We start from the raw sequence: 26,938 nt of genomic DNA, 5'->3' as shown, positions 1-26,938 counted from the left end.
CTGAAATAAGGTGTGCTCCTGAAGCTTTGCTTTATTGCAGTGGTTGAGTGCAAGACATGCACAAAACAGCTGCCAAAGCTGAATAATTAAATTATGATTCCTTCTGTTCTTTATTCATTAGGTGAGCTTGGGATAATTCTTAGAACTGCTGAATTCTGGTAACTGCTTTCCAGAGCTGCTTTCTTTTTAAGACATCAGAGATAGAGGAAAAATGATTTAGATTCAAGTCTTAAGAAAGATTTGTCTTTATAAGAGACCCATTAAAAAAATCAACAGTCAATATGCCAGAAATTTGTTACATGGGTAAGCCAAAGCAATCTGAAAAAAAACCCATAGCCTGATATGTTTGGAACTTTATTACCTTTTGTAAAGGCACTTTTCACATTCAGGAGGAAATTGAGAGATTTGGTTGAGTTTTTTCCTAATTTTCATGAAAATTGTGTAAGATGAGTTATAGCAATCGTTTTGAGGATTTTTTCAATTATTTTTTGGTATGCCATAACCCTCTGGGGTCTAATGACACATTTTAAGTGATTGAATAAACTCAGTGAAGAATTTGGTCCAGACAAAGAAAGAAATCAGTGTTTTTAAAAATATTAGAAATCACTAAATTTACAGGTCAGTGTCAGCCTTGTAAAATATGATCCAAATTTTGGATCATACTTTCATAATTCATATATGAAAATTATTTTTTCCTGTGTTACACAGGATTGTAATATCCCATAGAAAGAGCCTAAAATCTTCTTATATTTTAATTTTTACATATGGATAAATAAAAAGCTGTGTAAGGCTCTCTGCTGTTGCTGTTTAAGGGAAAGTTATGCAAAATGTTGGCATTTTTCTATTCCAGTGAGATTCTTAAAATACATTTATGTTTTTTGGGTACTATTGCTTAGAATTTACTTACAGTGACTCTTTGTGTGATGTATTTCTTATGATACATTTTTTTTGTTGTTTTTTTTTGGTTTGTTTTTTTTGTGAAGACAAGCCTTGAATTATACACACTTCAGCCACTCTCATGGATCACCAAGAAGCCACCCTCAATTTTTTACTCCATTGTAGTGTCATATGCCTAAAATTTGATTCCTTTTTGTAGCAACTGATTGCAGCATTGCTAAACATGGTCTTATTTATTGGTTGTAGTGGATAGAACACAGAAGAAATGTAACAAATGCACACACATTTTTTGGGGGGAACAAATTCTTCTAAATGTTTGCCTCTTGCTTTGTAGAAAATTTTCTCAAGGGCTTTTGAAGATTTTTTGGAGTTGGAGAACTGGCATATTTTCTATATTTGGTTATGATAGTGCAAGTGGTTCATTGCATCCCAGCACCTAAACAGATATGAATTCAGAATGCCAATTTCTTGTGAATCCAAAGGAAATTTATGTCCAAATTGTTTAACTAGGCTCCTATACTCTAATTTTGCACTATTTACAAAATAAAAAATATGCAATTAGTATAGACAATTTTCAAAAACTTAATTTTATTTTATATTCTTTCATCAACTAAAGAAAGTAATGCTGAATAAATTATAGTAAACATACTTTGCTGCTTTAATTAAACTGATCAGATAGTGTGATATAGAGGTTAATTAGCTGCTAACAAATTAATTTCATTTTCCCACCTGGAAATCTGCTTTGTAATCAATTGCATTTTGCCTTATAAAAATAAATTGCTTATTCTTTGAGGAAGCTATTGTGATGAGAAAATTAGCAGTTTCCTGGACCTTTTGGAAGAATTTATTTACCAAAATTAAAATTGATTTGAAATATTTTTGTTTCTCAGGCTTCCTTGTTTTTGTCTAAGAGGACTGGAGGAAGAATGAAGAGGATGGTTATTCCTATCTCTTTATATATGTAGCTGGTTCTTTAAATTAAATTTAAAGCTTGTTCTTTAAGTTTGGTAACTCCAAAAGAGTCTCCTTATGATTTTCTTTCCTGGTCATTTGTCACTCATGCAAGTACATAAAATCCTAGGTTTTACTATGGATCAAAATACCATTCTTGAGAATAATTTTTCAGCTTGACTAACTAAAAGGAGTCAGTTTGTGATATAGGCAGCTATACCAAAGAACAATATCCATGTGGTTTTGCAAATTTAAATTTTCAGTCATAAATTTTTTCATTCCTCCATGAAGTATTTGGCCTTTGATGCTTTGCAACCAAAAAAATGCTTAATAGTTTGCCACATTTAATTTGCTTAGTTTACCAGTTGCACTAAAAATTGCAGTAAAGAAGTCACCAAAATTAATAACAATTCATTAAAAAATAGACTGTACTTACCATTAGGCAAATTAGCAAAACTCCATTGTTATATTAACAATTATCTGCATGTCCAACAAAGTTTGGTGTTGACTCCAGGCCATTGAGCCAGAGGATGTCTTTATGCAGAAGTTTTTTGTGGAGTATATTGTATTCTTTCAGGAGAACAGACATCTCTGTAAATTTTGATTTGGGTGTGTGTTTGTCTGACTTGCATTTCTCATCTTTTGGGCTCTATTACATTTAACCTCACACATGCAACTACTTTTGACTTTTAATTCTACAGTCAAAGTGCAATTAGTACTTGAAATGTATTCTTAACTTTTTTGCATGAAGTTAAATATCATCCTGGCAGCTTAAGTAGTCCAGTGGCAGTTTCTAAAAGTTATTCTTACAATGAAAAATACCTTAAAATTTTAGAAATTTTTTACATGGAGAAGTTTTGCCTATTTTTTACAGTTTATGTGATGAATTCTAGACATCTGAGGACACAAGTGCTCTTTCTAATGTTTGTTATCCTTCTTTTTGAGGTTATGAAGGTACACCTTAATACTCTTCACTGATTCCCTTTTTTTGAAGTAAATGTATAATGTAGCATAATATGGACACTGAGGCAAAGGAAAAAAAAAAAAGAAACAAAACCCCTACTTCTTGTGTCCTGTGAAAACTAGAAGGGTTTCCTCCTGAGATTTGAATATGATATAAAAAAAAAAACTTCTTACTCAGCTTTACTAATTATAATTTGCACGAGACAAATTAAATCAAGCGTGGTTAAATTGAGCACATAATCAGATATTGTCCCAGCGAGCAGGAGGGCACAAGGAAATGTGTCACTGTGAAGGTCAGGCCATTGAGGGGACCAGGAGCAGATGGGTGACAGCTCCACCTGTGCTCACAGAGTGGCTGTGACCTGCCCTGGGGACAGCACTGCCAGGGCCCAGCCTGGGGGTGTGGGATGTGAGATACCTAGAGAATATTTATGGTGGAATCTCAGAGATTTCAAATTTTCTTCCAAGTTTAGACTTCAACGCACTCTTCCAAGATCTCAGTTTTTAACTCAGATGCCTAAAACCTGACCACCATCAATGCTGTAATCTGTGGATCCAATCTCAGTCAAAAATCCTCAGAATCCATGTCAAGGGCTTCAAAGAATATCTTTCCTATAGTGTATTTTTATCTGGATTCTGGATGTGTGCATTACACTTACCTAACATCTTTTGAAATGAGGCTTGTATGTTTTAGTCCTGCTGTTGAGCATGCAGGTGATTGATAAATTATTATTTATTTATCACTCTGATGCAGCTGGGAATGATCAGGTGAGCCCCTCATGAAAGCTGTCAGTAAATTTTGAAGGTTTCTGGGTTGATAATTTCAGTGAAGGAATTACCTGTAAATGAATGCTGAAAAAGTTGATCTTTCTCACCATTTAAAAGAAAGAATAGTCTATGCCAATGTGCAGTACCTTTAATGCTCCTTTATGTTATTTCCTGTAATCTTCACCATCATCTTTTCATTTCAATTATTAGTCTCAGTGGAATCTTGAGAAAAGTCCTTTACACAAATCTGATGAAAAAGGCTTATCATAAATTATAGTGCAGACCTGGAAGGTTTTAATTAGTGTATGACATTTAATATTCTGACAAAGCAGTTATTTAATCAAATCAAGTTAGGAGGAAAAATGTCTAACCCGAGTGACTCATTTGTCCATATTTTGGGTAATATAGCGACATATTTCTTGATAGATTATTATTTCACAGTTTTATATTTTTATTTTAATAATTTTATTTTTTAAAAAATCTTGATTCTATGTCCAGTCTTCCTGTTTTAAATGAATTTACAATTTCTTAAAGCCCACATTTAGGCACTGTAATTGCATGCATACACTGTAATTATGATTGCAATAGGTTTACTGTATTGTCTGAAATTTTGTTCACTTTAAGGATAAGTGATAAATCAGTATTTTTACATATGGATACTGAAGGGAAAAAAGAAGTTATTAGCAGCTAAGCTACTTATTTTATATGTGTCATTTCACTTCTGTAAAATCACAAAGCTGTAACAAAAGAGATAGTAGTAGTTGACATTCTTTCTTTTTTTTTCCCCTGTTTGCAGGCTTTTATTCCCTGACATTATCCTATTTAGAAACAGATGTAATTTTTTATGTGTGGTAGGCCATATTTAGCTTTCTTTTCTGAGGTGTTTATTGTGCCTTAAACTGCATGTCAGACTGTGTAAGGGATTAAACTAAAACTGCCTGGATTATTTTTCATAGAATTTGTAAGGATTGGTCTAAACCTTAATTACCCCAAAGGTATTAGAGTGAACTTTTCAAATACATTTCTTTATTCAAGGGGATGCAAATTTTTTTTTTTTTTTTAATTAAAATGGATGTTTTGCCAACACTTCATGAAATGCTTTTTTAGAATTTGTAGGCATTTACATTCATTTCCTTTGGTCTGCCTAAAGAGTGAAATGGACCAGTATTATTATTATTATTATTATTATTATTATTATTATTATTATTATTATTATTATTATTATTATTATTATTATTATTATTATTGCTTTATGCTAAACAAAAGGACTCCCAGTTTTTTCACTAATGAGAATGTCTTTACCAAGTGTGTGGGACTAATATGATTTTAAAATGTTGACCAAATTTCTATCTGTAATTCTAAGACCTTTTTTGTTAAAACTGAAGAGTCAAGATCAGAATTTTATTTGCTGTATGGTTTGGTTTCTCCCTGATTTTGATTTCTTTCTCTACCTCTTAGCTCCAAACTAAAAGAATCCTCACTACTTGCAGATTATCTGCAATATAGAGCAGCTTTTTTACATTGACTCATTTTGGGTCCTTTAGAACTTCTTGGGTAAAATATTTAGAAGTTGTGGGAAGTATCCTATTTTAAAACAAAATCCAAATAAACATACTTGGTTGTAATTTCAGATTTTAAAGTGTGTAGTTATAATTATGCAGTAATATGTATTTGAAATAGAATCTGAAACAATAATTTTAAATTTGCTTCCAGGGGTTTGCTGAAGAAAATCTTTGAGTTGTAGAAACCTTTAACTGAAGCTTTTCTGTTTTATTTTCTGAGGGAGTTAATTATTTTCTAGTGTCTCTGTAATAGCAAAAAGTGTAATTTTTTTACTTTAACATTTTGCCTACAATTCTGGAAATGCAGCTTTTAAGGAAAAAAAGGGTAAATGTGACATCTGTCAAAATTAATACATTATATTAATTTCTTACAATATGAAAAGATGCAGAAAACCTTTTTCCCTCCCCGCCCCTTTTTTAAAAATATATAATCTATTTGGTTTCTTGTAGTTCATTATAGAGTCTCATAAGGTTCTGTAATTGATTTCAAGCCAATCTCCCCTGAAGACCTAACACCATTTTAGGCTGCATCATGGGCTCTGGGTCCTGTAGGGTCTCTAGGAAGCCCACAGATAGATCTGAGGTTTTATATAATTTTAACCACAGCTTCCATGAAAGCAGCATTTCTGAAAAGACTGCATTGGATGTCTGCTGAAAAAGACTTCAAAAATGAATCTTTAGACTGGTTGGTGGAGCACAAACTGCATGTACAGTTCTTGGAATTCCAGCCTGAGATTTGGAGAGGAGATGTTCCTGTAGACACCACTACATGGCAGCAATGACCAGGAGCTTTCTTTTTGGCACTTGGTAAAGGAGGATGTAGATTTTCTACCAGCAAAATGACATAGATATACTATTGCAATTTTTGCAATACATAATTATCTGTAGTGTCCATATGTTCTGTTGCAATGTAATCCCTTGTTGTTCTTGAAAGAACTAGATTGTAAAAAGCACTGTTTCCTGAGATGAAAAGCCAACTACAGCTTCATCCATGTAATCCTGAGCTGACCTTAGGCATTTATGTGCTGAATCAATGGACTGTCTGTGAACTTGCTCTGTAGAGAAGCAAAATATGAGTGTAAGTTAGTGTTGGTGTGGGCTTAAATTTCATCTGCAGATTTTCTGAAAGCCAATGTTTTCCCACACTTTTCTTCTCTAGACACAGAGATTATAGAGACCACCAACTTCAGATTCTGTGGGCTGAAATTTAAGCATTTATTGATAGTACCCAATATGTAATGTTACACATTTGAATTGTTTTATACCTCAAGCTGGAAAACAGAGGGCTGTTGAAATGAAAAGCAATTTAAAGACAGTGGAATAATCTCACTTCAACAGACAATGCTGTCAGTGAAAGCATGGAAGAAAAACTAAGATTAGGAAAGAAAAGAAAATAGTAAGAATCAAAAATAAAACATTCATGACCTTGTCCTTATTGTAATTTTTATATGGCTTTCCTGATGTCTAAAAATTTTTGCTTTGAAAGGGGAACTAAAGATGGTGAAAACCATAAAATCATAAATTGATACTACACTACAGTTTTTACTATATGCATATGGTCTTTCAAAGTCATTCTTTTATAAGTTCAGCTTCAGGACTGCATTACTAAATCCCTTCATTGGTGAACAGAAGTAAAAGTGGGTCTTTACCCTCTCTTTTGCACAGAATTACTGGATAAAGAACAAAAATAAAAATCTAGGCTATTTACACTCTACCTTCAGTTTGCTGACCAAGTTTGCAGTATTACTTGGTGCCAGAAGTGTGCAGCAGTGGGAAGATTCAAATTTGTTGTGTCAAGAAGTTAATAAATAACTAAACTAACCGCTTGAGAGCCAGCAACAAAGCAATTTGTTCTTGCCAGCTGGAAGTGGTTAAATGATGAAAAATTGTCCTCTAAAGATCTGAGTGATCCATGAATCTAATTTGTGAACCATACAGCATTCAGTGTGTTGTAGCACTGGGTATCCCGTATTTTCTATATTAAGAGTAGTGAGATATGTCCAATGTCAGTGTCAGTTTATTCATTATATAGGTAATATCTCCAGGCAGGGTAATGGACAACAAGATATGAATAACCTTACAAAAATATCTAAGTCATTTGGGCAGGAAGTGTTTATTTTCATTAACTTGGAAATATATCATGTTCCTGAAATGTTATTCTAAAAGGTGATTTAAAAAATGCTGTTCAGTCCAGTAGAGATAAATAGTAAAGCTATGACAGCTTTGAAAAATTTAAACAGATAAATAAAAATATAAAAGACAAGGAAAATAAAGAGTCGTTTTGTGGAAGTACATAAAGAGAGTTTTGTCTGTTGATGACAGTGTTAAAAATCCTATACAATAATGATTTGATAGCAGGATAAGCAAGAGCAGTAGAGAGGGACTCAGGAAATAAACTCATGTCTAGATGAGAGTCAATACAAGAGAGGGCCTAATAGAAATTGTATTTTATGAAAATGTTCATTCTAAAAACAAAAGCTGTAAACAAAACCAATATAGCCAGTTAATTATGTCTGCATTGCTTTTCCTGCTCTCATTTTTCCTGCACAAAACCTTCTAGGGATGAGAGTTGCAGTAAACAAAATGTGAAAATTTTATTTTATTTTCTTTTTTTAACTGAACAGATTACCATGTGATGAAAACACTTGTGTTAATATTTGTGGCTGCATCCTTTGCAGCTTCAAATGTTGCCTGCTAAGGAATCAGAGGGGCTTTTGAACCAATCACTTTATTTACAGAACAGTTATTTTGTACATAACAATTTACAAAGTGAAGAGGAACCAAAGAAAATGGAACCTTTGCCTCTTCTGACTTACTTAAAGACTTCCACAAACATTATGTGGCCTTTTCCTTACAACAATCAAGTGAATAAGCAATTAGCTTCAGTCTTTAATGATGAAAAGAATTTCCTCCTGTGTCTGTAATGCCTGGAGGTCTGGCTTTGATATCCAGATACAAATATTCAACCAACTGACCTATGGATAGAAAAGTGTCTTGATGGAAAAGTGGAAAAGTTCATTTTGAGGGAAAAGGATGAATTCATGTTAATAGCACTTACCTCAAAATGGCATTTAGCTCATCTGTAATATATTTCATGTTTGACTTTCTAAAAGGTCAAAAAGGAGAATAAATGATGTCATTATTTATGGAGTGAGTAAAATGATCATTTTTAAAGATGAACTGCATTACTTTGTAATACATGTCATACTTTTTTAGTGAAAGTAAAAATTGTTCTTGGCTTATCCGCTTGAAGAATGATTACTGAAATCATTCTCTCCTGTTGGTATTTATAAAAGAAAACACTTTGTTGTTTTTACCTTTTATTTAGATACATAAAAGATATTACCATAAACAGATCTGAAAAAATAAGATAATTTTCAGAGGTCAACAGCAATCACCTATTTCAAGCACACTGCTGGATATGAAGAAATATAACTTCTCTTTTTCTTTATTTATTCAAAATCAGTAAAGGTACTGATTTTGAATAAATAAAATTATTTATTTCTTTATTTATTCAAAATCAGTAAAGGTAATTAAAAAGACTGTTCATACATGTCTCTATTTCATACAGAAATGCATTTAAAATTTATTTTATTTAAAAAACTTTGGGCACATAGCAGCAATTTATTTGGTGGAAAGCTACTCCAGTGAACCTAAATCTTACAAGGTTTTTAAATGGTTCAGTAATATTTAAACATGAAAAAAACACAAAACCTGTATTCTGTAGGACGTACCCGAGTTTTCAGCAAACTATAGAAGTTACCACTGAATGGAATTTCTGACTGATTTTAGAATGGGAATGAGCAATCTTCTCCCTCTATGCTTTGCTTGAATTCCATGGTACAGTGTTTCCACAGAGCTGCCAGGAGCTGCTGTACACTTCAACAGCCAGACTCTCCTGTGATGTATTTTCACAGATTTATTTTCGCAGTGGGAGGTGAATAAAACAATAAACATGTGTACAGCAAACACTTACCCCACTTAGCAAAGCCCGTGCCTGGCTGTATGTGCTGCCTGCTGGATGTCACGGTGCATAAATCCCCTAATTGCACAGGGAAAGTCACATGTCTGTGACAGAAACAGCTCATGGAAGCCTTTTATGAGCTCTGGAGTTTGTCCAATGTTATCTGTACTTTTCTAGCTGTGTTTTGAGTGACTTATGCAGCCTCCCACGGAAGGAGCATTAAATGAGTTAAATGAATGAAGTTTAGCACGAGCATGGGAAATTGTGCATGCAACAGAGAGCAAGCAAAGATCAGAGTTTGTCATGTTTCAAAGAGAATGCATAAAGAACTGGTGGTTTAGTTCAAAATGTATCTTGCAATTGTAGAGATTATTGCTACCTAAATTTATTCTCTGTTTTCAAACTAACAATTACTTTTCTTTCTCTTACAGAATAATGATATAATCTATTACAATGCAAAAGATGATCAGAATGATGTAAGTAATATGTTTCATTTAATTTCGTTGCCTGTAATCTCAGAAAATTAGGGGAATGAAAGCATTAATGAAACTTTAAGAATATCATTTAAAGATTGGGCAGAAGCAAAAAAAGCAAGAAACTTCAAAATGTCTTTAAAAGTTTCCTCAAGAGCCAGACAATATTTTATGTTTTAATTCTCAAAGTCTGTCTCCTTTCATACAGTTTGAATTACTGGTCAGGCAGAAAATATGCTGGGACAATGAAGATCCTGACAGCAGTATAATTCACTTTTTGAAACGTAATGAAATCATAATTATAGGATTGGAGAATCAAAATGATAAATGTAAATAATTCAGTTCACTTTGAAGGAATCATTTTCTGGCCTTATTTTCCAAGATTATGTGGTGTTTTTCTATATTCTTTGTAATAAATCTTTTACATGAGGAGGAAAAGATGTGAAATGTTACTGGATAATTATTTTCATTCACATTGTGATCATTTATGTGACTGTAATAAGATTTGGGAAAACTGAAAATCCAATCACAAGATTTAGACTAAATGTATGATACTTCAATTCCTGGTTTACTGAAACTCTTACTTTAAAAAGGTTGAAATCTCCTATCTACCTTTAACTGTTAAAAGTCTTTATGTGTTCTGGAGACAATATAAGCTATCCTCACCTTCACTGGAGATAATACAACTGCTTGTCTTCATTATAGATTTAATTTATAAGACCATAGAAAAATGTTGTAAATGTATTAATCAGAATTGCCAGCATGCTTCATTTGCACATTTTAATCAAGTATACTTTAGAGATTGATGGCATCACTATTTAATGGATGCTTCTGCTGTAAGGCAATTAAAGAAGGTACATAGATCATGTCAAGCAGAACTATTTTATATGGCTATATACAGTTATGAGTACCTCATTTCAGATACCACAAACTACTGTCCTGAGTTTTAAAGTTTGCTTGATTTCAGTAAAATTCATTAGAAGTAACCTAATTTTGAGATATATTATTCTGTTCTCATTAAATTCATTGGATGGCAGGTGCTAATCTTCCCTGGAAACAGAATTACAAAGCTGAAATATTGGATTTTTAATCTCAATATACCAGATAGTAATTTTAGATTGTGGTGTGAAGTAAAAAATGTGGTATATCTGTTATGATTAAGTAGTACTGGGACAGGTCTTCAGATTACTACTTCTACAACCAAAATACAAATCTGTTCAGCAAGGCAGGAGAGGAAATACTATTTCAGAGTTTAGTCTTTGGTTTTTATTTTTATATTTTATTTTCTTCAGGACATTTATTTCCCTTCAATAAAAAAGTACATACACACACACACACCAAAACAAACAAAGTTTGTTAGACCAGATTTACTCCTTTATTTCTGTTTCAGTTTTATTTCTTTTTTATGTCTTTCTGAACATTCAGTAGAATGAAATTTATAATAATGTTTATTGCTGAGAAGTGATCTGATAGTGATTTTTTTTTTGAGAAGACCTTCATCTAGATCTCAACTATGTATGTAAACACCACAGATTCTTCCCTTCTCCTGAGAAAAAATGCTTTAGACAGCTTTTTTCTTTATATATTTAGAAAATTCAATAAAATCATCTCTGAAGCACTGGTTAGTAAAACTGTGTTTACAATCCATTCCTTTCTGTGTCTAACAAGTCCACACTTTTTTCCTCTTCCATGCTGTAAGCCTTCATTTATTCACAGGAAATGATATTATATTTATCTTTGAGTACAATCAAGAATAATTAGTAGCAGAAATTAATTTATTAAAATTAGACATCTAAACTAATCACTGTGGGTACAGCTCTAGGGAGCTGTTCAGTTTGTTTTGAGACAGATGTCTAAGGTTATTTGAACTGAATCATTTCTAGGTGTGTGTTTCTCTGTGAACAGGTCCCTGTAACAGATCCTTTTAGATCTTTTGGATGCTGAAGGATCAGAAGAAATCAATCTCACAGATCTTGCCTGCCAGTTTTTGTTTGTCTCCACTCATACTTTGAATATTACAGCCTTTTCAGAAGAGCAGTCCTCTTAAATTCTGTGTATGTTTCTGGTGTATGTTTATATACTGCAGGACAGTTTCCTTTCCTTCTTCCCATTCCCATACCACATTCAGGAGATCCTTCTCTCATTTTTCATCTGCTGTCTATATTGGCCTTTTCTAATCTAATGACTGGGCTTGTTTGTACTTAAAAAAAAAAAAAGAAGCACATGAAGGCCAATCATTCTATGGCCTTTGGATTTCTGTGTCTCTCAGATAAAATGATCAATTTGTTACCCTGTAGTCCATCAATCAGTAATAGACCTTTTGTACTCTTTATCTTACAACAGCAATTATATTCTGCTTGCTTATTTCCCCCTCCCCCCCAGTGCTCCAGGTAATGTGTGAGCAGTTGATGATAATTAATGAGTTTTATCCTCACAACAAGGTAGGAGGTATTATATTTCCATTTTTTATATCTTATAGGAAGATAATGGCCAAACTTGTAATTTAGTATAGGTCTCTCAGCTTTTCATTCACTGTCCTTTTCCCAAGAACCCTCTCAGCTTGATATATTGCAGCCTGTTTGTGCACTTTAATTTGCAGGTGTCAACAGCTTGTTGTATTTGGACAAATGCTGCAGTGCTTTCAATTGACAATGAGTAGTGCCACATTAAGCTGCTCTTTCCCATTGGTTTTCATATTTCTTTGCCTGTTTTCTCATCTTGTCCTTTGTACCCCCACCTTAATGGTAGTAATTTTGTTTCACTGCTCAATTCTTTCCTCTTCTTTATTTTGGTTTCCATTTTATTTCCAGTAATTTCATTCATGTCTAGTTTATTTCTAAAACTTTTTTTTTTCTGTTTCCTTGTATTCAAGTGTCGCAGACATCTTTTGTGAAAATCTTTTTCTTTAGGATTTTTTCCCTTCTGAGAAGCTGAGGCCTCAGAAACAAAATGTAAACAATGGTTATCTGCTGCTGTGGAATACATCAAGTGTGTCTGTGATTGGGCCATCTTGAATGTTTACAATTAATGGCCAACCACAGACCAGACAGCTTGGACTCTCTGTCCGAGCCACAGATCTTTGTTATTCATTCTTTTCTATTCTATTCTTAGCTAGCCTTCTGAGGAAACCTTGCCTTCTATTCTTTTAGTATAGTTATAATATAATGTATATATATCATAAAATAATAAATCAACATGGAGTCAACATTCTCGTCTCTTGCCTCATCCAAGAACCCCTGTGAACACTGTCACATTCAAGTAATCCACAACTTGAATGTACACAGAATTGCTCAATTGCCTAATTTTCATATATCCTGAGTTCCTTTCCTAATGTTTCTCTCATTTCCTCTTTGCATCTTGCTCCTTTTCCAAATTTTTTAGTTTAATTTCTTGTCATGGTTTTATAAACTTGCTCCTGGACAAGCTACAACAGCCTAAGGAAATGATTTTTTTAACTATTTGATGGAAAGAACTAAGTCAAACAAATAAAGAAATGTCTTTAACACGAAACCAACCACACATCCACACATCACTGCAAGTCTGCAGTTTCCCTGTAATCCCTGGGCATTAATTGGGAGCAGCCAGTTGTGTCTCCTGGCAGGAGCTGTGTCCCTAGTTAGCACAAGTGATTTATTAGACACTGCCTTCATGCAGTCTCACACTGGCTTGCAGTCATGGCTAACAGAGCTGTGCTCCTTGTGCAATTATTGATCACATACTCAGTGGTAGCAGCATCTTTTCTTTTCTTTTACTGGACTAACGTGGAGGCTCTACAATTATGGGTCCCTTTGGACAGCAAATATCTGCACAAAGTGTGAATTCAGAATGTGACTAGGAGTCCATGTGTGGGTTCCACTAGAGGCAAAAATCCAGAATATTCCTATGGTTGATTCTAAAACAAATACATTTTTATTACTTTATAATAAAGAAGGAAGAAGTCTTTTAAAACAATAAGCTATCTGTGCCACATGGTTTAGGAATTTTTCCTAATTCAGTGATGCCTTGTTATTTTGGAATAATTTGTGAAACATTAGCTCTCTTTGAGCTTAAACTGCAGCATAAATACAGCTATCAAGTTGGGGCTTTATAAATACTGATGAAAAAATTACATCTACATCAAATTGAAAACTATTGTAAAAATATGAAAGGATAACTGGTTTTGAATGTAAATTCTTCAGAAAAACCATGGTGTGTTTTAACAAACATTTTAGAAAGCAAAATAATTTCCACCCCTCAACTTTCTCTTTTTTTTTTTTTTAAATATGAAGTGGAGAATAAATATTGGGCAGAAGTAAGCAGAGACCAGAATGGTTATCTAAAAGGCATGCTCCTTGTGGGTCTGCTTCTTACCAAGAAGACACTTAGAGATTTAAAAGGCATTGACAGTGGCTTTGGAAGTTTAGTGAGTCTCTGCTTATAGCCAAGTCTTGCCTTTTCTACTGCTTTATGGTATCAAGGTTGAAAAATCTACTTATATGTGCACCTATGATTAATTTAGTAAAAAGAAGTCTGTTAATGAAATATCCCAGGTTTACTTGGAAACAAGTCTGAACCTACTGTGGGTTTGATCAGAGAAATGCTGTTTTTTTGGCTTTTTTCTTCCCTCCAGCCACAAGCATTGAAAATTGCAGAATAATTTAATTTATACAAGTATGATATTTTGTGTATTTTATAGCCAGACATCAGACAATAAAAGTGTCCTCTGTACACCAGTGTTTCAGGAGCTCTGTTGGGTCAGGTGGAGCTCTTGAGGGGGAGATGGCACCTGAATATGGTCAGCCTGGAAGAGAATCAGGAGAAGAGATGGGGCAGATGGAGGACTCCAGTGGTCCAGTCTCAAAGGTGACAGGTATAGAAAAGACTTCTAGAGACTGAAAGGGTGATGCCAGATTTCTGCAAGTCCAGCAGCCGCCAGTGGCTGGATTGAAAAGTGAGACTGATTGTAATGACTGGTCCTAATGACGCTACAGAGGATGCTGGGGCAGGGACTGAGATAATGCTTTTGCATCTCGTCCAACAGATACAGATTTTCTCTGGCTTTTCAAGGTTTTTAAACCTGATTCTGATAAGATAAAACCTTTATAAAGCTCCCTTTTATCTGCATATGTAGGAGTAGTTCTGTCTCTGTGCTTTCACTGTGTCTGGGTGCCAGCACACAAATAACCAAATCAATGTCCTACCACCTGGATTTAGCTAAGGGTGGACTTCTAAGCATCAGGTTTTTTTCTGAGCTAAAGCTACTAACTTTCCAATATTTCATAGACAGTGTAGGATAGGCATTTTCAATAAGAAATTTGTCTCAAATCATTTAGGATGAGCTTAAGTGCTAAGCTGTAGAGGATCTAGTTTCCTTTTGCAATAGGGCAGCCCAGCAAGAGTAACCAGCTTACTTCCTTATGTCCCTTAGGTCCCTTATTCCCTCTGCTTTCATTGCATGACAACCAATTGGTTTGACATTACTGTCACAGCTATGATGGGCTGTATTTCTTTTCATCTTCTCTTTGTCCTTTACTGCTTTGATACTGAAGAAATTTTTAAAATAAGTCATAAAGAATTTCTGCTTTTCTCATTTATGATGAGTAAATGGGCAAAGTCTATGCCATAAAGATTAGAAAATCAAGTTAGATAACACTACCAATAACTGTGATTTGCACACCCAAGCAAGAAGGTGCCAATAAGTAGGTGTTGTACACACAGCATATCTCTTTAGAGCTTAATTTTATGATTGCTGTTCTTCATGTGTCTATGTTGCACCTATTTTTAGATTCAATTTCTTCTCTGTCTGAATCTACCAAGGTTTTTTACCAGCCTATATTAAAGAATATTTATACATATTTACATACCTACTTATATTTTCTGTTTGTCATATCTCTTGATGGTATGTGGTGGACTTAGGCATGTGAAAATGTCACTGGAAAACATAATTTACTGTTTGTTCTAGACAAAATTTGTACATTCTTGGAGAATGATGATACTAAAATGAGCTAGTGACTAAATCTGCAAATAGACTGAAATATTTATTGGGTTGTGTTTGATGGAGATATTTTGAATTTGAATTTTTTGAGAACTTGGGCTGCATCTGTGCCAGCTACTCTGATTCTTAGAAATATGGCATGGATTCTATTGAGTTTTTGTTTGTTCTGGTTCCTCATTGTAATGTAATGGGTACTAGCTGCACAGAGAAATGCCTTATCCTAGTTTTTTGGGGGTTTTTTTGTCTTCTTTTTTTTTTAATATAGAAAGAGGACACATTTTGACAGGGTAGCTTGCTCTTAAACTGACCTAGACCATGAGAGGGAAAGAAATTTGTGCTGGTGTAAGTGATATCTTTCATAATGAAAGACTGTCAGAGTAGGACTGCTGATGGCCCAGTGTAAGTAACATTTTGATAACTTTAGAGAAGTTTCATTAGAACAAAAATTTCTAATCTGTAGTAAATGTCATATTTTTCAGCTATATTTCAATTTTAATTATATATATAATCTTGAAAATGAACCTATAGCTTTTGATACTAGAATGTATTGCTTGGAATTAATACTTAAAGTCTATAATAAACCTAACATTTTATGAAATGAGGACAGAAAATTTGATATATTCACACAGACTCCTTTACTCATTCTATTTTGAGAAAGAGCTTCCTAGTTGTTGTACTTTTTGGTTGCTGAGAGTATTCCAAGCCTCTTTCCTGTGCTTCCCAAATATGCAACAAATTAATAGATTTTATAACTTAGTGTATTCTAGATAGAACATATCTAGAATATGGTATATATGTTGAAATAGTTTAATTTGAATGAACATGTTTTAAAACGAAGTGCCATGATAAGGTAGATCCATATTTTATCTTTTTTTAAATGTATTTAATTTACTTTTGTGGTGTATAGTAAAATAGTATTTATCGCCAAAATACACACTTCTTTCTGGTTTAGAAGGTTCTGTTATAGAAATTAATTCTGTTACAAGACAATGCACAGGATTTTATCTTTCATATTTGGGAAGGAGTGAGTAAGCAGGAAAACCATATTTTTATGTTTTTATCTTTCCTCTATTGTTCATCATTCTTTATATACAAGAGGACTTACTAATATTAGTAATTTCATGGTATTTTGGCCTCCAGGTTTTTTAGGAAAATTTGAGTGTTCTTCCTGAACTCATTTCTCTCTTACATCAGGAATCCTGTGTTATCTGAGAGAGTGATTTGGATGCCATTCTTTGGAAATATTGGAACTGATGGTGAGGGCATGATTGACTTTGTCTGCCTTAGTACCAAGACTTTTTTGCATTGTTTAAAGGGGAATGTGTTCCTTTTATCAAGTATCACTGGGAAACATTCAGATCTTGCCATTTCAAGGTCTTACAGGTAAGCTTGAGTACAGCCCACGGGGGAAAAAAGGGATTCCTTTGAGCTTCCTATTGCAATTATAGTGATCTATTGCCTCAGGAAGCAGAGATTCTTGCTTTTATTTTTTTTTTCTTTTTTTTTCAAGTATAATGATTAAAAAAGTAGGTGTCAGGTTTATATTCCTTTATTCAAATTTGTGCAAGTCTTCCCTTCTCCCAGATGAATGTATGTTCAAGCTTGAAATGAAAAATACATGATAATGAAATAAATGACTGCCCCACAGCTATCTCTTACCTATCTGTGAAACAGAGTTATGAAATAATAATGGCAAGAGTGATAGCTGTAGTTGCCAGTGTCCTAAAAAAGATGAGACTGTTCCTAATGTGGAGAGTCCTACCTTGAAGGCAAATTTGCACAAAAGAGCAGTTCTTGAAGTCTCCCCATGGAGGCTGAGTTTATGCCACATCAAAGATCAGAATTCAACCCTAAAGCTGGTGATTCATCAGTTTAATGGATGATTTCTTGCTTCAGGATATTTCCTACTGATATCAAATGCATGAGTGATAACAATTGCAGTGAATGCAGTGTAATTGTTTATTGGTAAATAAAAGCAGGACCAAAAGCTGAACTTGTCACAGGATGTTTATAGCATTTGAGGCAGTGATTTTCAGCAATCACTTTGTTGCCAGATCCCAGAGTTGTTTGAGTGTTCTGATGTGCTGCTTTGAAATGTGTGGGTCACATTGGCACTTTTAAGTTGTACAAAACAAAACAAATGACTCAATCTGATGTTTTCATATGACTGATCAAAGGTGGAGGTAGGCTTTGAAAATTCCAAGTCAGATCAAGAATCCTGGAAAGGACCACTTACAACATTTTAATATTCAAATGGAGTTCTCTGTGGTGGTGTGTGTGTACTGTAGTGTAGGTGATGAAATGCAGGTCCTGTTCCTGCCCCTGACTGCAAACAGGAGCATTTCTGAACCAGCTGATGCAATCTGCAAAGGGCCAGAAAACATTCCCTGGCCCTTCCATGTAGCCATGCTCAACATGTTCTGTCCCTTTGGATTTTTGGAGAATAGGTGGGGAAAAAAAAAACATATTGAAGGAAACAGTCATATCTATTATCATCAACAGAGTTGAAATCTTCCAGAGTTTTTAGTGTCAATGTGTAAAACAGGGTGTTAAAGGAATTATTGCAGCTCTCTTTATGGTGTATATTGAAAATACATTTTAATCCAGTGGGAAATCACATTGCCCAGCCCTTAAAACTTCGGAACTCAAACTTCAGCTGACCTTTTACATAAGTATTTTAATTTCCTGGCATTTTAAAAACTCTTTCAAAATATACAGATTGACCTGTGTCTTCTTCCTTTTGGTTACACTTTCTTTTTCTTTGTTTTTTTTGTTGGCTTTCTTCTGATATAATTCTTTACTCGGACAGATTATATTTCTTAAACTTCCCTTAGTTTCTGTGAATGATATTCCTCTGCATTATTGCACTGTTAGGATTTCACCACACTAGCATTTTAAAAAGTCATATAAATAGTCTTATGACTATAGTCTAATATATATATGTATTAGTCTAATAGTGTTATGGCATTTTACCTAAATTGTGGTATGGTGTTTAGTCTGCAGGGAAAGCCTCTGGTCCATAGGTCAGTGGTGCATGGTTTACCTACTGCCTTTGTCTGCCTAGATACAGCTGTCATTTAATTAGAGAAAAGCTGCATTAAATTTTTGTGACCACGAATTAGCCTGTGATGTTGATATAGTGTTTTAAGCCCCATTAGTGAGGAAAAAATAGATTAGGAGGCCTCCTGGAGGTGATGTAGTCCAACCTTCTTCTCAAAGCAGGTTTGTGCTGTTATTTATGTTGCTATTGACACAGCAGAAGGTACAAATTAAGAAGGAGCAATAACAAATTAATATGCTGCAGGATGTACAAAATCTAGACCTAGCCAGTATGACTGAAGATAAGAATGAACTGTGAAACAGGATCAGTTGATGGCTTAGGAAAAAATGGCAAAGACAACTGCATCAGATGAAAAAATCTAATTAATTAAGTGTTCACATTCATATGGTATTATAACTAATTCCCAATGAAGCATTAAGATGATTTAACAGTTCTTGTTCTCCAGGGATATGATCTTTTAATCAGATGTGGGGATAGTAAAAGGTAGACAAGGTAATTTATTCCAATAAGAGAAGAACAGTTCCTAGTTTGAAATTTAATTGGGTGATATATGAAAAATATAAATTCTCTAGAGTGCATTTTGGTCTTGAAATTTAGATGACTAAGTATTTTACAGGAATTTTGTCAACAATGGATATTTTTATTTTATTTTATTACATGTGTTTGAGTACACTCATGGGATGTGGAAGATCAGTGAAGGAGGCTATGAAATTTAAAAGATTTTTGTTTGTTTGTTTGACTAATAATTAACTAGGTTTTTCTGAACTTTTAGTAGCATTTCAATCAGTTAAAGGGAGATTTGCTTTTCTTCTAGTATGATCCTCTATTCCCAGGGTTGTCCAATGATATTATCCAGTTAAGCCACTGTTACAGTCAGAGCTGAAGCAGGCAGATCTGTGCAGCACCTGATTGTTTAAGGGCAGGCAGGAAGGTCACTCTTGGTGAACACCTTGGTCACCAAGCCCTGAGTTTTCCCAGATCATCACCCCATGTGGAAGAGGACTAGGGTGGGATGTTCAGATGGGATCACACATCATGATCCCCAGTCTCATGACCAGGATATATAACCCAGGAGGGATAGGGAGATGTTGCCTCAACCTTCAGGAATAGAAGGGAGGGATTTAGGGACCTCTGAGCCAGTCAGACACATGTGTGTCCATGGGAGTGGATGAGATGGATCCAGGGGTGCTGGTGTCATTGTGAGACAGCTCTCCATCATCCCTGAAACACTCTGGGGATTGGAGAGGTTTTCAATGACCTCAGGGAGGGAAGTCACATTTATCTTTAGGAAGATAAATAAGTCTTACATTTCTTATGTGCTTAAATATTTAAATACACATTTCATTTTACCTGTCATTGTAGCTCAAGAGAAAATAGGACAGGACAAAAATGAATTTTTGCATACTGATATTACTACAGCAGACTCAATGTAGATTTGTAGTGAAGGTCACATGCAATCTGTAATAATTAAAAAAAGAAATTTTCATCAATTCCTTTATTACTATCTTTTAATCTTAAGGGTTTTTTTCTTAGCTTATTGAAAAATTATATCTTATAAATGTTCATTTTTGTCAGAAATGATGAAAATTATAGAAATATATAATTACCTGAATCATGGTATTTAAGGCACCCTCATAGATGCAATGTCAACTCATTTAAACAGAAGACTTCCAGAAGCTTGGATTTCTATTTTGGAAATCTTTCCACCGGAGGAAATTGGGAAAACCCAGATGTTTTCATCTGTTTCTCTAGAATATTATTCATTGAAATATTACAATATTTTCACAGGATCATAAAATAGTTTTGATTGGAAGGAACTTTTAAAGTTCATCTACTCCAAACCCATGCAATAAACAGAGATGTCATCAACTAGATCAGGTTGCTCAGAGACCAAACCAACCCAGCCTTGAATGTTTCCACAGATGGAGGCCTCTGCCACTTCTCTGGGCAACCTTTCCCAGTGTTTTACCACCCTAATCTCTCAATACTTCTTTTCTATATCATGTCTGAATCTACCCTCTTTTTGTTGTAAACTATTACCCTTTGTCTTGTATCAAGAGACAAAAACATTAAAAAAAAAGTCTGTCCCCTAATTTTCAGGTCTTTACATTTGATCAATTAATTTCATCAAGGATGCATTAATTCATGAAACCAAAGTCATGAAGCATTGAATTCTGTGAATAGGTCAAAATACAAATAAAAAGAAAACATTATTATGTTTGAAATATATAATAATGTTGTGCCCCTCTAAAAGTTCTCATCAGAAGCTGTGAACCATAAAGGTCAGATAAATGAATGTATAACCTCCCCATATGGTTTTTGGCCATCCATAAAAAATCATATAGTCTTGTATACAGTAGACAGGGACAAGCCTGTAAGTAGCTGTATAGAAATTATCATAGACAAAAGATAGCTGCATTATAAAATTAGCCTAAGAGGCAAATAAATACTTTTAAATTATTTTGACTTTGTATTTGGTATGTACTGACATTACTCAGTTGGCAGAATGCTGGAAACTAAATTACTTCCGTAAGAGAATTTTTTTTTTTAATATCAATACTCAATCCAGGGTTCCATTTGTTTTATCATTGACTTACAGTAACCAATTGATCCATTAGAAGCATATGGAAACATTGAAAACACTGAAAGCAACTCTTATCTGTATTAAGTATAATGGTCCTTGAGAATGGCACACTGACAGATGCAAATATAAATTATTTCCTTACTAAATTCCCTCCTAGTTCCCTTTCTGAAGCTACCCAGACCCTACTTATATTTGAAAAAAATATATATATTTTCTTATGTTTATATATGTGAATATGTGTATGCATATATTCTTATGTTAAAACCTCCCTGTTGCATGACAGGAAAATATTTTTGATTCTTTTGAGTCAACTGTTTTCTTGTTTTATTTGTAAGTCTTTTAATTGTTTTGTCCCTAAGAATAGGCTGAAGGATGTCACTTAAAATCATCATGTTGCAAAGGGAAGACCAGAGTCCCCCACTGACACACATTGAAAACAAAATAAACTCTTCACAGTTCCATCAGAACCACCTGAATGCACTCAGCAGTCTTCCCACAGCTGGAAAATCACAGCTAGTGAAAAGGAAATAAAAAATGTTATCAGAAGGCAATGCTCTCATTGCATTATCTACAATGCAGTAAATTTCTAATAGCTGTGGCTATTAGAAATTCATTCTAGCTGCTCTTCAAAATTCACTCCTAGTCCTTAGAAGAGCTGCCCCCAGCCCTTGCTTGCTGCAGGCATTTGCTGCTCTGTGTGCTTCCAGCAATGTCCCATTTTACTCTCCATGTTAGGTCCAGCTGTAACTTTATAATGAGGCCACAAGCATTTTCAGAGGGACTTTGTATGTGGTTCTACTGGATTATTTTCCTCAGGGAGATAAAAAAAAAACCCAGGAAAACAGCAAAACTAACTAAAACAGAAAAAGAATAAAAGAGCACAGAATTGAGCATAGGAGAAATTCTGTGCTTATTTAGTATGTGACAGTTTCATTTGTACAGAGTAGATCTGGGAGAGATAATTAAAAGAAGTGAGCCCCAATTGTTTAAAAATTTACATTTAGAAATTTCAGCAGATATTCAGAAATAAAAACCAGGCTGAAAGCTAGAGATGAAAACATAAAACTTCCAGAATTCTGCAAGGTAATATAGGGAGGAATCACTGACGAAGAAATTTGATTATTTATTATTTACAATGATTATAATTCCATCTCTACATTCATTCTTTAAAATGATGGTGGTAGAGAGAGTGAGGTTTTGTGCAGAACACAGTCCCTGGATATGAAAGCAATGGAAAATACTAGCAACCAATTCCTTTCTGTTTTATATAAGTATGAAAGCAGGCAGGTGTCATTGTTAATGGCTGAATATCAGTTCAGGAATTGAAAGAAATCTACTTTTATTCTTTCATCATGATGCTAAATCTACTATTATGCTTTGAGCAACTTCTAAATTGTTTCTGAAAAGAATCTGCTTTCAGAAAACAACTGAAGATTGCTTCACTTTGGTGGTGAGTTTTTTTGTGTTTTGCTGATGTATTTATTGGGTTGGGGTTTTTTGTAAATAATGTCAGTTTTCTCGTTGTGTTTTCAACATCTGCAAAAAGCAAAAATCATTTTTATACTAATGGAAAAACCTTCTCATTTCCATAATAACCAGTGTTTTTTAACTAAATGAAAATATATTAGCAGAGATAGAAAATCCACTCATCTTTTTACAGCCGTGATGATGGAAAGTAACTGAATGCTGGAAAGGCATCAGGATAAGTTTGGCTGCAGTGAAATGGGCAGCTAGAATATGTCACAATTTCTTGAAATAATCTTTATCAATTTTGCTTTAGGGGATGTTTTCTTTTTTAGACAAATATTTCAGTAAAACTTCTTGGCATAAAGCTTCCAGTTAACTCATGTAAATTCATTAATTTATGTTCAGAAACCCCTCTAGAGAGAAGTTGCATTATTTCTGCTGTGTACTTGGCTTATAAAATGATGCAGAAGGTACCCTTCAGTTTATTGGACATCATGCCAAGAAAGATTTAGAAATAATCACAAAGAATAGCTACAAAAAACCTCATTTCTTGTGTTTTAGCTGCTGTATCAATTTCCTTTTATCCTGATGGTGAATGATAAACACATAAAAAACCCCAACTTTATTTATTAACAAAAATAAAAGCCTTAAAATTGCACAAATGTGAACTGGAAAGAGAAATGAATTTTATCTGCCTCTCAAGGGAGGATAAAATTTGTCTGGAAATTCATTGCAGTGAAATGAGTGAGTTATTTTGCTGACTGTCAGTGGTAGGTAACAATGTAATGCAATAAGTGAAGGCCAGGTTTGAATAGATAGAAAATTAATCTTCAGCCACTGTCTCCTGTGGGATTTTTCTGTGCCAGTATTGATTGCATTTCAGCTCCTGACTTGAGAGAGAAATTGGTTGGAGTTGGGTTTTAATTATATTCACATGCTGGATCACTTTCCATCAAAATAGGTGTTTTGCTACTTTTCTGAGAACCAAGTTTAACAGGGTATAAAACAGTACCAACTGACACCACAATCTGTCAGGCTTTTCATTGAAATGCAAGATTAAAATAATTAATAACATTGAGGTTTCCTTTTTATTCATTCCTTTTTTCCTTTTTTTTTTAGATACAAGCTACTTGAAATTCAAAGGTTTGCAAATTAAAACCAAATAGATTTATTTTCTATAGAAGAATCCACTATAGTATAAATTTTGTCTTGTCAGAAGGAGTTCAGCACTAATTTGCCAATAATGGTTCTGATACTTACCTGTTGTGTACACAACTAGTTCAGACACCTTTAGATTTACAGAACAAATTGTTCCTGTGTGAGGGTACCTTGAAATTTTAAAGGATTTTGTTATTTTTTGTCTTTGATTTTTGGGCAGATTGATGTGCTATTTCAGTGTCAGAGCTGTACATCATAAAATACTGCCATGAAGGTGAATGAGAGCAGAGTGAAAGCATCTACATTACTTTGTGTAGTTTTAAATCCATTGCCTGCATTAATAAAGCTGAGAAGAGTTTTTAGATTAATGTTTTTTGATGTGGTATCATGGAATATTTGTAGGAATAACAACAGAGTAAGTCACAGTCTTTTTCAGGGGGACCTGTGTGCATTTGCCATTAGAAATGTGAGTAGATTTTTTTTTTTAAGGCAATTAGGTCATAATTAATTAAGTAGTTTCAATTTCAACAAAGTTTAATCAGATTTTGGCAGTAGACATGAAGCTTCTTTCGTACAATATGAGTGAATGGAAGGACTGAAAGATTGTAGTTATTAATTGGAATGAAATTGCAATATCAATTAGAAGAAACATGATCATTTTATGCTGCTTCAGGAATTCCAAGCAAAAATCTAAATATACTGTAATATGAAAACTTCTGTGCAAGACCTGCTAAGATGGACTGGATGGAAAAATGTGTGATTCTTGGGATTGCTTTTTGTAGGGCCAGAAGCTGAACTTTAATGAACTTTGGCTAGTCAGTCCATTCCAGCTCAGGATATTCTTTGATTCTATGTTCACACCCTTTCTTTTTTACCATACCCATTCCTTCCCATGTATTTCTTGTGGAAATTTAGTTGAAATAAATCACTCATTCACGTATTTTAGTATGGTTATGTGACCTCATGGTCCTCAATTATTTTCTGAAGTATACTGTGAAAGCCTTGAGGGTTTGTAGTCATTGCTACTAATTTTTAGAAATAAGACTGTTAGAATGTTTTTTTAATCAAATGACTTCCTGACAGAAGGGAGATTTTGCCACATGAATGATTGACTATTGAGAATACATTTGCATAATGAGACAAAATCATTACTTTGAGCAACTTGAAGCTAAAAGATAACTTATGGAAAGAACTCCAGAATTTGTCTAATGTTTTGCATGCCAGGTTGGGGCATGAAAAAAAAAAAAACCTGTGGAATAATATTAAGCAAAAAAACACCCAAGTAAACAACACAACAGAAACCTATGGAAAATTGAACTAAATTGCATTGTCTGGAGCTGTCATAATGCTGTGTCATTTCGAATCATATGATTCATAGACTGTTACTGATCCTGGCTTTAGTCTGCACCCTTCCAAGTAAGTTATAATGGTTGTGAGCCTTGTCTGGCTGCTGGCTGCCCACAAAGCTGTCTGTCACATTCTCCTGTACCACTACCCCCCTCCAGCAGTGGAGGGGTGAGAAAATAAGACCATAAAATACTCATGGATTGAGATAAAGACAGTTTAGTAAGGAAAAGCAAAATCCAAACACTGGAGCAGTGGAAATAAAAAAGATTTATTCTTATTCTTTCTTCATTCCCCCCATCAGGCAATGTCCAAACACTTTTTGGGAAGTAGGATCTTAGGACACAAAGCAGTTGCTCCACAAATACTCCACCTTAATGATGAATGTCCCCTCTCTCCTCATTTCTCTGAGCTTGTAGTACTGAGTATAACATCATTAGAAAGGAGTATCTCTTTGATCATCTTGGGTCAGCTGTGCTGGCTATGTCCCCTCCCAAAATCTTACTCATTCCCAGAATGGGGTTAAATCCTTTACAAAAAATTGACCTTGTCAGCATAAGATGTAGTAGCTATGCTGCATAAAAATAGTCAACATGAGTATTGAGCTTCTTTTTTTCTGGAAGTTTAGTAGACTTGTGAGATTCATCTCACCTAATTCTAGGCAGCTGTATTGCTGACTTCTACATCTAGGTGATTTGCACTAGAGCTACTTCTACAATCAATCAAAAGTAGGAGACACTTGTGAAGCATGATTCATGTCATGGGAAAATAGGTGTCTAATTAGGATAAGATGAATTGCACTCTAAACATTCCCATTCCTCTTCATTCACCATGAAGGCAGCCTGCAGTGATGAGCACAACACTGCTGGCTTGTCGAAATCGGTGGCTGTCACTGGTTAGATGAGCTCTGCCCTCTGTATTTCCAAAGGAAATCAGTTCTTTAAAACCCACCCAGGTTTTTAGGCTTACTTCAGGCAGCATTTGAACCTGCACTTAGAATGGCAAATACTTGTTCTGTAACATTGAGATGAAGCAGATGAGAAAACATAGGCAGTTTCATTACATGGCATTGTGGATAAGCTAAAGTTTATCTGTCTATACTTAGATAATAGAGAAATAGATAAATATATAGATAATAATAAATAAATAAATAGATACATAAATAGATAATAGAGGATAATAAACAGAGTGGCCTCAGCACACACATGCCCAACTGACCATCAGGTGCTTCATTGTCAGCACTATTTATCAAGCATAACACATTTCCAAAAACTGATGACTGTATAGTATTAAAAATATCCTTATAATTGCCTCCAATAGCTGGCCTGAGTAATCATTCAGTAGTCATTCATAGTTGCTATATTACTGCTTGAAGTGGCAGTGGACCCATGGCATGGGGCCTCTCGTTCCAGCTGCAGCAGAGACAGATGAAGGCACTCCCACCTCTTTGGCCTTCACTACCTCCTTGGTTCCACACTTCAAAACAATCTCAGCTTTTCAAAATGGTTAAGAACTAGTACAAACTGACTGAATGAATTGGAAGGAATCAAGAAATGTGTATCAGGGTGAAGACAGGTGAGAAAAGATGGGAACCCAAGGCAGACAGGTGATGGTAAGCACCTGAGTGTTTAAGGACCTTTCCTCTTGGCAGATGAAGACAGTACATGGGATTTCACTGAGACATGCTTCGAATAAATCAATGAAAAAAACCTAATTCAACCAGAAATTTCAAGAAGGCTTAATTTCCTTGCTTTGTCTGGATGTACACACCT

The 26,938-nt window shown here is 34.4% G+C and overlaps 1 protein-coding gene across 3 annotated transcripts in view; it reads left to right on the top strand.

Annotated features, from left to right (window-relative positions):
- The window catches only part of CACNA2D1 (calcium voltage-gated channel auxiliary subunit alpha2delta 1), a 366,545-nt gene that overhangs the window by 186,359 nt on the left and 153,248 nt on the right, over nt 1-26,938 (top strand). For all 3 annotated transcript variants that reach the window (XM_066550936.1, XM_066550937.1, XM_066550938.1), the window contains exon 5: nt 9,537-9,581. In XM_066550936.1, coding sequence (XP_066407033.1) covers nt 9,537-9,581 — 45 coding nt within the window. The remainder of the gene's footprint in view (nt 1-9,536; nt 9,582-26,938) is intronic.

Source organism: Molothrus aeneus, chromosome 5, assembly GCF_037042795.1.
Source record: "Molothrus aeneus isolate 106 chromosome 5, BPBGC_Maene_1.0, whole genome shotgun sequence".
Taxonomy (NCBI): domain Eukaryota; kingdom Metazoa; phylum Chordata; class Aves; order Passeriformes; family Icteridae; genus Molothrus; species Molothrus aeneus.
Note: the sequence above shows the minus strand (reverse complement) of the source record. Positions and strands in the feature narration are given on the sequence as shown.